Source organism: Ylistrum balloti, unplaced genomic scaffold, assembly GCF_031769215.1.
Source record: "Ylistrum balloti isolate Yb309-2 unplaced genomic scaffold, AGI_CSIRO_Ybal_v1 Utg370844, whole genome shotgun sequence".
NCBI classification, from domain to species: Eukaryota; Metazoa; Mollusca; class Bivalvia; order Pectinida; family Pectinidae; genus Ylistrum; species Ylistrum balloti.
This window is the reverse complement of record NW_026782486.1, coordinates 220,774-235,259: the sequence shown is the minus strand read 5'-3', so window position 1 is coordinate 235,259 and position 14,486 is coordinate 220,774. Positions and strand designations below refer to the sequence as shown.

The following is a 14,486-nucleotide window of genomic DNA, read 5'->3' as shown; positions in this document are numbered from 1 at the left end:
GACCTGCCATATAACAATTTTTTCTAGCTCTATAAATCTGTGTTCTGCCCTAAAACAATTCTAGTTCTATAAATCTGTGTTCTGCCATTTAACAATTACTTCTAGCTCTATAAATCTGTGTTCTGCCCTAAAACAATTCTAGTTCTATAAATCTGTGGTCTGCCATTTAACAATTCTTTCTAGCTCTATAAATCTGTGGTCTGCCCTAAAACAATTCTAGCTCTATAAATCTGTGTTCTGCCATAAAACAATTGCTGCCTATAACAATTACTTCTGTGTTCTGCCCTAAACAATTGTGTGTTCTGCCATTTAACAATTCTTTCTAGCTCTATAAATCTGTGTTCTGCCATTTATCAATTACTTCTAGCTCTATAAATCTGTGTTCTGCCATTTAACAATTCTTTCTAGCTCTATAAATCTGTGTTCTGCCCTAGTTCTATAAATCTGTGTTCTGCCATTTAACAATTACTTCTAGCTCTATAAATCTATGGTTTGCCATTTAACAATTACTTCTAGCTCTATAAATATGTGACCTGCCATATAACAATTTTTTCTAGCTCTATAAATCTGTGTTAAAACTGCCTGTGTTCTAACAATTCTTTCTAGCTCTATAAATCTGTGTTCTGCCCTAAAACAATTCTAGTTCTATAAATCTGTGTTCTGCCATTTAACAATTCTTTCTAGCTCTATAAATCTGTGATCTGCCCTAAAACAATTCTAGTTCTATAAATCTGTGTTCCGCCATTAACAATTCTTTCTAGCTCTATAAATCTGTGATCTGCCCTAAAACAATTCTAGTTCTATAAATCTGTGTTCTGCCATTGAACAATTACTGTCTAAAACTCTATAAATCTGTGTTTTGCCATTTAACAATCTACAATTCTAGTTCTATAGCTCTAAAATCTGTGGTTCAATGCCATTGAACAATTACTTCTAGCTCTATAAATCTGTGTTCTGCCCTGTAACAATTCTTTCTAGCTCTATAAATCTGTGTTCTGCCCTGTAACAATTCTTTCTAGCTCTATAAATCTGTGTTCTGCCCTAAAACAATTCTAGTTCTATAAATCTGTGTTCTGCCATTGAACAATTACTTCTAACTCTATAAATCTGTGTTCTGCCCTAAAACAATTCTAGTTCTATAAATCTGTGTTTTGCCATTTAACAATTCTTTCTAGCTCTATAAATCTGTGATCTGCCCTAAAACAATTCTAGTTCTATAAATCTGTGTTCTGCCATTGAACAATTACTTCTAACTCTATAAATCTGTGTTCTGCCCTAAAACAATTCTAGTTCTATAAATCTGTGTTTTGCCATTTAACAATTCTTTCTAGCTCTATAAATCTGTGATCTGCCCTAAAACAATTCTAGTTCTATAAATCTGTGTTCTGCCATTTAACAATTACTTCTAGCTCTATAAATCTGTGGTATGCCCTAAAACAATTCTAGTTCTATAAATCTGTGTTCTGCCATTAAACAATTACTTCTAGTTCTATAAATCTGTGTTCTGCCATTTAACAATTACTTCTAGCTCTATAAATCTGTGGTCTGTCGTATGACAATTACTTCTAGCTCTATAAATCTGTGTTCTGCCATTTAACAATTACTTCTAGCTCTATAAATCTGTGGTATGCCCTAAAGCAATTCTAATTCTATAAATATGTTATTTGTTCTAAAACAATTCTTTCTAGTTCTTGCCACCCACCCATGTATGACCTATATTGATTCTTTATCAATAGGATAATTTCCTTTCATTCCTTTTCTTTCCCATCTCTCCAGAAATCAGAATTATAAACTAGGGACCAAGGGAAACACACCATATACCAAATTTGAAAATGACACCTGTAAGCAATTTTGTTATTCTTGTTATTGGTCACATAGTTAGTGGAATCTATCAGATTTGAGAAAGATCCACCCAGTACTTCTCAAGACCTAGCAATAACAAATCTTATGTATAAAATCCATTATGACCACTTCATCTTTCCAATAAGTACCAAAACATTTGCAAATTTTCAACATTTTTTTTATTGCAGATTTTTTATAACAAAAATGAAAATGACAATATTGTAAAACGATACAGAATGTTTAAGGTTACCAGCTTTTGTATACCAGGTGTACAAAATTTTTCAACGTTACATAAACTTGATTTTACAACAATTGCAAAACCAGCTGTCAGTTAATATCAATCACACTTGTTGGTCAGGCTTGAAGCCTGGGAGTTGTCTTTACTGTGATAGGAAGCCAAAGTAAACTGAGGAAAACCCACAAAGTCAGGCAGGTGATGCCATATCTTTTGTGGAATCAGATCTAAGTCACTGAGGTGAAAGGCGAGTATCTTACTGATGTGCCTTCTGACTACCACTTATTAACAGTTGAAAGCTTGTAATAATGTCAGGATCACCCTGGTATACCTTTTATCTCTTAGTATGCATCTGGCTGAATATCACATTGAGGCAGTATATGAGAGATATTTCAACACTAATACAAAAACTTTGCAAAAAAGTAAAAACAAAAACAAAATTGTAGAAAATGACAATGTTGGACCCATCAGAAACATCCATGCCTAATATCAGCGTTCTGTATAAAAACTTTCTTCGTTTATGAATTGATGAAATTATGAACATTTTACGTAAAAACACCGACCTGGAGGTCAGTATATGATACAATAATTTGATGTCCAAAATGGGACAATTAAGTATGATATGGCTACAAAAAGCCTTAATGATATGACTACATAAACCCATTCTTCAATACGTAAGCTAACATTTGTCACCAGCATTGGTTAATTTTTTGTTTGAATATCAGTTATAACAAAAATTCTTTAAAATTAAAAGACTAAAAAAAATTGCTCATATAAATGAAAGGTATTTGAGAAGTTAATTAAAAGTACTATTTCTCATACAAGCATAAAGTTTTTAAAACAGTTAAAGTGTTGTCTGAAAATCTTGGCAATGTACAGGAATGTATTATCATTGTAGACTACCTTCACTGATTGATATGCCAACTAACTGGACAAACTCTGACATACTTATCATTCACCATGAAGTCTCTTTTTATGACAAAAATGAAAACATTTATCACCCATGATAAAAGAAAGCCTTGTACTGAAATCATTCTAATGCTACGTTCCTTTATCAAAACATAAGAACAAACTAGTTTATTATTGTATCACATAACTCTCCTGATTCACTTGAATACTGGGTAGTAAAATGAAATAAATAGAACACACTAGCTAACTACTATATCACATGTCTCCTTACCTGATTCACTTAAATAGTAATGAAGACCATCATCCTTACACAACTTTCTGTTTTATCTCACATTCACTTAACTAAAGACAAACTTAAAATGTTTTTTTTCCTTCAATGACCACAAAATGAATGAAAAGGTACTCAATCAGAGTTGACCTTTGACCCATGGCAATGAAACTAACAGTACATGACACTCCATTCGGGTATCTGTAACAATGAAGTGTTGTTTGGCTGACCTCCGAGACCTTGACTAGTGTGGTAGATAACAAACACTATTGGGGAAGTGTAGAGTTCATTCATGTATCCTCTGTAATCCTTGTTTTAACATCACATTTGAAATGTTTAATCAATTCAATATGTAAACAAATGCTAAAATGTTATAACATAAACAAAAATCAATTTTCAAGTCTTTTAGTCTTGGCATTTATATTCTGACAGAGGGGGTTGTGAGTGTAACAAACAATTAGGAGTAAACGTTGCTTAAATGGTGACCTTGACCTTAGCATTCAATACATTGCTGGGGATATGGGCAGCAACAGATGTGTGTCGTATCTAAAATCGGTAGGTTTTAGAACATTTAATTCCACTCCAACAATGGTATATCATATGATGGAGGTGTTTTAATATTTATGATAGTATTTTATATAAAAGAGTTGTTTAAGTATATATATTATGATGGAGCTGTATAAGTATATATATTATGATGGAGATATATAAGTATATATATTATGCACTACAAGACACAAAATCCATAAAAAAACTACTGTAGGTAATGCCACACACTTGATCTAGTTGGTGATGCCACACACTTTATCTAGTTGGTGATGACACCCATACAGATTTCAGGTAAAGCCACACACTTTATCTAGTTGGTGATGCCACACACTTTATCTAGTTGGTGATGACATCCATACAGATTTCAGGTAAAGCCACACACTTTATCTAGTTGGTGATGCCACACACATTATCTAGTTGGTATTGACACACATACAGATATCAGGTAATGCCACACACTTTATCTAGTTGGTGATGACACACATACAGATCTAAGGTAATGCCACAGACTTTATCTAGTTGGTGATGCCACACACTTTATCTAGTTGGTGATGACACACAGACAGATCTCAGGTAATGCCACAGACTTTATCTAGTTGGTGATGCCACACACTTTATCTAGCTGGTAATGCCACACATACAGATCTCAGGTATTGCCACACACTTTATCTAGATGGTGATGCCACACACTTTATCTAGATGGTGATGCCACACACTTTATCTAGATGGTGATGCCACACACTTTATCTAGATGGTATCTACCATTCCTTTTTATTTCCTTATTACATGCCATACACCAGTCTATACTAGCACTGGCTCAACTTCGTAAGTATTACAAAACATTGGCACCATGGAAAAATACTTTGAAAGTAATCACAAAATTTCATTAACAAATTACATGTATTTACATTTACAGTCAAATTAAGTACATTAAGTATGCACATTATGAAAAACATGACACTATACATAAGAAGGAATACTACATTCTTAAAAATAATTTATAAAAAAACTTGTCAATACCTGGACTCTATCACATCCTGTCCTTCTGTTCATTTCTGTTCACCCACCCTACTGTTTGTTGACACTAAAACATGTCCAACTGCCCTACTGTTTGTTGTTTGTACACTCAACTCTCCTTTAATACTTAACATGGTACAACAATATGTCTGGTCTCTAATGACATGGGTGGTTGAGACGATACAACAATATGTCTGGTCTCTAATGACATGGGTGGTTGAGACAATACAACAATATGTCTGGTCTCTAATGACATGGGTGGTTGAGACGATACAACAATATGTCTTGTCCAGCATAGTGCCAGAACGTAAAGGCTGCAACAACTATAACATGCCACCATTGATGACTGGATCCCACAAAGTCAAACAGGCCTACAATGGGAAAATAACATCTCATATAACTATCTCCTCATTAATCATAAGTCTTCATTTAAAATACTTCCTGAAATCATTGGATCTAAGTTACTCAATGAAACTTAATGGTAATATTACAAATAAATTGAAAAATTTAGTTTCACACTAAATTAATTTTATCTCCAGCAAACTGTTGATAAGATTTAAAAGCCTGTTTGTACATCTACAAATTAAACCCATAGTGGATACGAATATATAGAAGAGGCCTTTCCAAGGTAATCCAGGTAATTCAGGAGCCAATATATGTGAACAATGCTTGCTATTGAAATAGGATAAAAAGGCTAGCTTGATGTATTAGACTCACTCCTTTTAGTGAATTTAGTGTGTCCTTTACCCTTGATTGCCTCAGACCAAATCTACATAAAATACCTTCATTCTAACATTAGAATGATTTTATAGTGATTCCTTGATATCCCCTATTGGGCCTCGCCCCTCTGCCCCCAGATGTCAGAGACCTACCATTTGCACAAAAAAGGATCCCATTTACCGAGGATGCTTCAAACCAAATTTGGAAAAAATTCTGATATTCCTACGGAAGATGGTTTCTAAAATATGTACTAATCTAATATCAGTCAATTTTCCAAACTTTGAATTTGCAATGCATGACAGTACAATGACTATGTTTTTATGATAAAACTGCCAAGCATAGCTTACATCTAGATTTAGATCTTTCTGAATTCAACAGGAAATGTTCCCAGAACCTGCATTAATGTTCATCCACATTTACAATAACTGGAGGTAAACTGTAACAAATCTCATTTCACAACTTGAATGTTTGAGAAATAAGTATTCATTCGTAAATGTTCAAACATTCGTTTCAGCTCTAATGTTAACTTGAAATATCAACAAAACAAAAATACTAGTTTTGCAATGGCTTTCAAGCCTCTATTCTCGTGATACACAAAGTTTTTTATCAGTTGAATTATATATATTTTCACACTCTTGAGATACTTACCTGGAACAAAGCGCTCTGGGAATTTGGTGAGGTAAAATCCTAAAGCCAACACACCAAGACTGTACATTACAAATACCTTTGGCACAAATAACTGAAAGTAAAATTCAAAGAAAAAAAATAAAAAACTTATAATGACATATCTATTTGGTGCTTTAAAGGCAGAAACAATTGAAAGATTCACGTATAAAGGAACATATGTATCTATAAAATCTGAACTGATCCATATATCAGACAATTTTATTGTATCTGATTATAAAATACTTTTGATATCTTTCTCAATCAGAAATCAAGTGAAATCAACCTGTACTACATCAGCTGGTAATTGCTTTACCCTGTACTATATCAGCTGGTAATTACTTTACCTGTACTATATCAGCTGGTAATTACTTTACCTGTACTATATCAGCTGGTAATTACTTTACCTGTACTATATCAGCTGGTAATTACTTTACCTGTACTATATCAGCTGGTAATTACTTTACCTGTACTATATCAGCTGGTAATTACTTTACCTGTACTATATCAGCTGGTAATTGCTTTACCCTGTACTACATCAGCTGGTAATTACTTTAACCTGTACTATATCAGGTTATTACTTTACCTGTACTACATCAGCTGGTAATTACTTTACCTGTACTATATCAGCTGGTAATTACTTTACCTGTACTTTATCAGCTGGTAATTACTTTACCCTGTACTATATCAGCTGGTAATTACTTTACCTGTACTATATCAGCTGATATGCCTCCATTTAGATATATCCAGTGTACAGTAGGGATGACTCCATAGGCTCCGAGTCCCACATATACCAATATACGTTTATTACTCCACTCATGTGAAAAGTATCTGGGGTTTTGCATCATCAAAAAGGTTGATATTGATAAACAGGTGATGATAAATAAGTAGATATCACGCCAAATCTGAAACAGACATCATTTAATTGAAATATTTCAATTATTTGCCAAGTCAATTACTATCTTGTCATAAGTTATCTTTAACTAACTATAAAAATGCACAAAAATGTTAAGCCTATACAATTAAAAATCTGTTGAAATATTCTGTGAACATTATGTAAATGAAGTGGATCAGAAGTGGTTAGGAATTTCAAACCGGTAATGGTAAAGTTAATATTCATTTCTATTGTTTTATATACTAGCCTAGACCCAGTGGGCCTAGACTAGGGCTTCATTTACTAGCCTAGACCCAGTGGGCCTAGACTAGGACTTCATTTACTAGCCTAGACCCAGTAGGCCTATACTGAGGCTTTATATACTAACCTTAATACCCTGTGGGCCTCGACTTTAACTTTATACACTAATCTAGACCCAGTGAGCTTCGACTAGTATTCTATATACTAACCTAGGTCAAGCTGGCTTAGACTAAGATTTTACATACTAACTAAACCCAATGAGCCTAGACTAGGAGTTTATATACTTACCTAGGGTGAGCTGACCTTAACTAGGTGTTTTATGAGTATACTAACCTCTGCCAAGCTGGCCTAGACTAGGACTTAATACTCTAACCTAGGTCAAGCTGGCCTAGACTAGGACTTAATACTCTAACCTAGGTCAAGCTGACCTAGACTAGGACTTAATACTCTAACCTAGGTCAAGCTGGCCTAGACTAGGACTTAATACTCTAACCTAGGTCAAGCTGACCTAGACTAGGACATAATACTCTAACCTAGGTCAAGCTGGCCTAGACTAGGACTTAATACTCTAACCTAGGTCAAGCTGGCCTAGACTAGGACTTAATACTCTAACCTAGGTCAAGCTGGCCTAGACTAGGACTTAATACTCTAACCTAGGTCAAGCTGGCCTAGACTAGGACTTAATACTCTAACCTAGGTCAAGCTGACCTAGACTAGGACATAATACTCTAACCTAGGTCAAGCTGACCTAGACTAGGACTTAATACTCTAACCTAGGTCAAGCTGACCTAGACTAGGACTTAATACTCTAACCTAGGTCAAGCTGACCTAGACTTAAATGTTTATATTACCTCCTACTATATCAAAACACAATGTGTATACGTATGACTTTCCACACAACTCTTTCACATTGAGCTTGTAAGTTACAAAACATAGAGACGTTCCACAATATACATAATTGTTAATACAGCATTGTACATAACATAAAAACTTACAGAAAGACAGTAAAAAGCATAATGGACAGCTGGTAAATAACAGCCTATCACTCCTATAGAGATCCCAGTCAGGTCTATAGCTAGCCATCGTTTACTCGCTCTTTCAGAATGGCATGCGAACATGTGGAAACCCGTTGAACACAGCATACAGAACTGGTGGAAATAAAAAGAACTCTATAGAAATCAATGCTTTCTGACCATCATTAGCAGATATGTTTTCAGATACAGTACAATAAACATGTCTAAACCTCAATTTACCAGGATCAAAATGTTTGGCCCGTTGATACAGATACTATTACATTCTCTACCATAGCTTTCTGTATGTAACAAACAGATTTTTCCAGTACAATTATGTTTTCTATCATCAGGAAATTAATCCCTGAAAATGTTTATGTTTAAATGAATAACAGAATGAACCTACAGTGTAAACAAAATTACATCAGAAGACACATTATGTTTATGTGAATAGTAAGACAAATTGTTCCACATTCTTAATCCATTCCTGACAGAATAAAAGGCTATCAATATTATAACATCAGTACTGTGGCATGAAACAATATATATGTCCATCCCATGCCAAAGTCATATACATGGTATATTTTATTACATTGAGATGAACAAAAATTTGAAATTGAAACAATATTTGTCAAATCAAAATGCCACTGAAAAAGCACAATTTCGAAAAGTAAAAGTAAAAAGTGTAAATAGCACAGATAAAAATAATTTCGCATCATATTTATGATGCTTACCAAGTATTAAAAATGGTATAATCAAAAACAGAGGGAGAAAATCTCTGTTAAGGATTAAAATGCTGAAATACAGCAGGCAATAATTCTCTGAAAATATTCAAAAGCTGTTAAGGAAAACCTATAAATGTTTTATAACACATGTCAGTAATGCCTGCACTACAAAAAAATTAGACATTGACTTTTAATATTGATACTTATGTACAATTGTATATATAATGCACATATCAAACAAAATTGACAATATTTTGACTTTTTACCTCCTTGTAATATATATAAATGTAATACGTTTCACTTGTAACTTTCATGAACATACATACCTGATAACAGAAGAGCCCCAGGGTGACTATAACATGATCAGTGTAAGATGTTTTAAATATCGGCAACACAATGAAGTTGTCATAAAACATCAGAAAGAAGAAAGCAATAAAGCCCAACAGGTGAGACCAGATGTTGATTGTCTCATTGTTCCAGACAAACAAGCTGAAAGAAGTCAAAATGAATACAAAACTACAACAACTTGATGACATATTTAAAATGTATGTAAGAATCTTGTTTGGCACATTGTTTTAACTCTATAACAGGATAACTTACATCAAACCTTAAAGATTAAGAATAACTGCAGTTTATGACCTAATATAATCTTATTGCATTAGTTACAAAGAGTGCATAAATCTTGTTCACTCCAAAATTGGTGATCGGTCAATCCAGCCACACTTGCACCATTACTTATTCTAAACAAATTAACCAATTTGTTCAAAAGTATTGGTATTTACATAAAACCAAATTGTGGTACATCTCCAATTTTAGTAAAAGATATTTTATATCATTAATCAAATTTGTCATTTAGCTGATTAAGTCTGCTCCCCTAGCTATATCTATACGAAAATGATCGCAGAGGAACACATGAAAAATATTACACTTGTCATTCAACTCATTAACAAGTTGATAAGATAAATAAAATGGAAAGTTTGGAATTAACACCGGGGTGCCAAGAGGTTCCTTATGAGGTCCCTATCTGTCAATGTAGATACCGTAGGTATGCAGGGCAGTTGTTCGTAGAGAGTAAGATATGATGAAATACAACCTCAACACACCACAGCTGATTCTTGTATTTAGTCACTACATAGTGGCAGAAGATGCAAAACTCGTCAACCGACACTATTTTGCGAATAAATACAAGAATTGACAGTGGTATGTTGAGGTTGAATTTCACCATATGTTAAGTATATATAAAAATGTTGATTTCAGACATCTTTTTATCAGTCTAAAATAATAAAATCCCTCCCTTCTTTCAGAGATTAGAGCATTCCTCTAAAAACTCAAATGGATAAATCTACTATTTTTTGTTTTGCAAATTTTATTCTGCTGACTATTTATTCTTATTTATGACTACTACACAGGTTTTCAAAACAATGCAAGAACTTTACCTTTTCAAGCACAAACTAAATGGTAGAAACACCCTGTAACCTTTGACCACATATGGATTGCCTTGCAGGAAGTCTGGTATTTCATTGTACTTGAACAGGGGTATCTCTTTCTCGTGAGCATCACATAGATTAGTGCCACATGTTTCAATGCCTCTGTCAATCTCAATGTCAAGTATCTGGTACGAGTCGCGTTTCACGAGTGTTTGCCCACTTGACAACGGACGAAAGTTGGCGTTTTCTCCGAAGCGTCCCATGGTCATTTTTACGTTATTTTACGTGTCTATTGAAATAATTCAACAGTGCAAAAAAAAACTATCTGAGCTGCGCATATATATACATATGCATAGCAAGTGTATATCTGATCGTTTTAACGGTGCAGTAGCCTATCTCCTGTATACCACGTAACCATGCAAACCACACTGTCACTGCTAGCCAGGATATTACTAGCTTCTCGTAGGCTATTGAGGAATGTTTTCCAGCATAGAAATTGACAATATCTCAACAGAATAGAAAGAGTTCATCTTATCTAAGGTTCCATGAAAGAATCATCCAGACATTGCATAATTCCCCGAGTAATATCCCATCTTCTCAACGTGCACGGCCATGTTTACACCCGGTTCAATGGTGCGGCTGACGCTTGAAAATTGATATGAAGAAAAGCGTTTTGAATACCTGGCTTAAAGCTCGGTTTGTCAATTGGATATCAATCGAGTGAAAAGTCATGTACAGTCGAGCACAAAACAGAGCTTATATAGTAGATCATATACATAAACAAGCAGGCCTTTCGTTCATTTTTATCAACACAAAAACTTCCTGTTTGGTTACATGTAGAGAGAGAAAAGTTGAGTGATTAAAGGGAGGGAGTACGCTGCCGCGGAACGTTTTTCTCTCCAAAAATTAAATACAAATATATTAACAAAACTATAAACAAGCAGTTAGGACTTTATTTAATAAACATCCTACCGTTTGATCAAATATATATATTCATATCTATATATATAACCGTGGACTTAGTCATATATATCCAAGTCCGTGATATAACACATATTCTGGGGATTTCACTGGAAGATAAAGTTAAGTATGATATCGATGTTTGGAATAGAGCGGCTTATGAAACAAGTATCATATGGAAGTAATCACCTTTGGTTTGGAAAGCTAAAAGTAAATATATAAACCTAGAGTCGTTTACCAATAAAAAAATGCAATATAATGAATATGTAGGGAAATTCATTCATTCAAGTTCTAGTATTTTTTTAGAAAGATGGGAAAGCATGTGTAGGTAAGCCGTTCTTTCGCCTAATGTCTCCCCTTCTGTATTATGCGGTAAATATGATAATGTTGGCAGCCAAATTAGTAGATCATGAGAGATGTCTGAACTGCAGACACAGCCATGTATGCTCATGTAAATCGATGTGTGTGGACATGATATAAAGAACAACAGAATTGTGTTGTGGTCATGAGATAGAGATAAAGAACAACAGAGTTGTGTTGTGGTCATGAGATAAAGAACAACAGAGTTGTGTTGTAGTGATGAGATAGAGATAAAGAACAACAGAGTTGTGTTGTGGTCATGAGATAAAGAACAACAGAGTTGTGTTGTGGTCTTGAGATAGAGATAAAGAACAACAGAGTTGTGTTGTGGTCATGAGATAAAGAACAACAGAGTTGTATTGTGGTCATGAGATAAAGAAGAACAGAGTTGTATTGTGGTCATGAGATAAAGAACAACAGAGTTGTGTTGTGGTCTTGAGATAGAGATAAAGAACAACAGAGTTGTGTTGTGGTCATGAGATAAAGAACAACAGAGTTGTGTTGTGGTCATGAGATAAAGAACAACAGAGTTGTGTTGTGGTCTTGAGATAGAGATAAAGAACAACAGAGTTGTGTTTTGGTCATGAGATAAAGAACAACAGAGTTGTGTTGTGGTCATGAGATAAAGAACAACAGAGTTGTGTTGTGGTCATGAGATAAAGAACAACAGAGTTGTATTGTGGTCATGAGATAAAGAACAACAGAGTTGTGTTGTGGTCATGAGATAGAGATAAAGAACAACAGAGTTGTGTTGTGGTCATGAGATAAAGAACAACAGAGTTGTGTTGTGGTCTTGAGATAGAGATAAAGAACAACAGAGTTGTGTTGTGGTCTTGAGATAGAGATAAATAACAACAGAGTTGTGTTGTGGTCATGTTGTGTTGTGGTCTTGAGATAGAGATAAAGAACAACAGAGTTGTGTTTCGGTCATGAGATAAAGAACAACAGAGTTGTATTGTGGTCATGAGATAAAGAAGAACAGAGTTGTGTTGTGGTCATGAGATAGAGATAAAGAACAACAGAGTTGTGTTGTGGTCATGAGATAAAGAACAACAGAGTTGTGTTGTGGTCATGAGATAAAGAACAACAGAGTTGTATTGTGGTCATGAGATAAAGAAGAACAGAGTTGTGTTGTGGTCATGAGATAGAGATAAAGAACAACAGAGATGTGTTGTGATCACGACATAGAGATAAAGAACAACAGAGTTGTGTTGTGGACATGAGATAAAGAACAACAGAGTTGTGTTGTGGTCATGAGATAGAGAACAACAGAGTTGTGCTGTGGTCATGAGATAACTAACAACAGAGTTGTACTGTGGTGATGAGATGAAGAACAACAGAGTTGTGTTGTGATCATGAGATAGAGATAAAGAACAACAGAGTTGTGTTGTGGTCATGAGATAAAGAACAACAGAGTTGTGTTGTAGTGATGAGATAGAGATAAAGAACAACAGAGTTGTGTTGTGGTCATGAGATAAAGAACAACAGAGTTGTGTTGTGGTCATGAGATAAAGAACAACAGAGTTGTGTTGTGGTCATGAGATAAAGAACAACAGAGTTGTGTTGTGGTCATGAGATAAAGAACAACAGAGTTGTGTTGTGGTCATGAGATAAAGAACAACAGAGTTGTGTTGTGGTCATGAGATAGAGATAAAGAACAACAGAGTTGTGTTGTGGTCATGAGATAAAGAACAACAGAGTTGTGTTGTGGTCATGAGATAAAGAACAACAGAGTTGTGTTGTGGTCATGAGATAAAGAACAACAGAGTTGTGTTGTGGTCATGAGATAAAGAACAACAGAGTTGTGTTGTGGTCATGAGATAAAGAACAACAGAGTTGTGTTGTGGTCATGAGATAAAGAACAACAGAGTTGTGTTGTGGTCATGAGATAATAAAGAACAACAGAGTTGTGTTGTGGTCATGAGATAAAGAAAGAACAGAGTTGTGTTGTGGTCATGAGATAAACAACAGAGTTGTGTTGTGGTCATGATGAAAACAGAGTTGTGTTGTGGTCATGTGTAGAGATAAAGAACAACAGAGTTGTGTTGTGGTCATGAGATAAAGAACAACAGAGTTGTGTTGTGGTCATGAGATAAAGAACAACAGAGTTGTGTTGTGGTCATGAGATAAAGAACAACAGAGTTGTGTTGTGGTCATGAGATAAAGAACAACAGAGTTGTGTTGTGGTCATGAGATAAAGAAGATAAAGAACAACAGAGTTGTGTTGTGGTCTTGAGATAGAAATAAAGAACAACAGAGTTGTGTTGTGGTCATGAGATAAAGAACAACAGAGTTGTGTTGGTCATGAGATAAAGAGAGTTGTGTTGTGGTCATGAATAAAGAACAACAGAGTTGTGTTGTGGTCATGAGATAAAGAACAACAGAGTTGTGTTGTGGTCATGAGATAAAGAGATAAAGAACAACAGAGTTGTGTTGTGGTCATGAGATAAAGAACAACAGAGTTGTGTTGTGGTCATGAGATAAAGAACAACAGAGTTGTGTGTGTTGTGGTCATGAGATAAGATAAAGAACAACAGAGTTGTGTTGTGGTCATGAGATAAAGAACAACAGAGTTGTATTGTGGACATGAGATAAAGAAGAACAGATTTGTATTGTGGACATGAGATAAAGAACAACAGAGTTGTGTTGTGGTCATGAGATAAAGA

At 34.7% G+C, this 14,486-nt stretch overlaps 1 protein-coding gene across 1 annotated transcript; it reads right to left on the bottom strand.

Annotated features, from left to right (window-relative positions):
- Window positions 1-4,818: 4,818 nt before the first annotated feature.
- LOC132559048 (progestin and adipoQ receptor family member 3-like) lies at window positions 4,819-11,078 on the bottom strand. The gene is made up of 6 exons (XM_060223654.1): window positions 10,510-11,078; window positions 9,400-9,562; window positions 8,334-8,486; window positions 6,911-7,108; window positions 6,189-6,279; window positions 4,819-5,191 (listed from the first exon to the last, which is right to left on the bottom strand). Exons 1-6 carry the CDS (start codon window positions 10,767-10,769, stop codon window positions 5,067-5,069), a joined length of 990 nt encoding a protein of 329 aa, XP_060079637.1. The 5' UTR covers window positions 10,770-11,078; the 3' UTR covers window positions 4,819-5,066.
- Window positions 11,079-14,486: the final 3,408 nt, after the last annotated feature.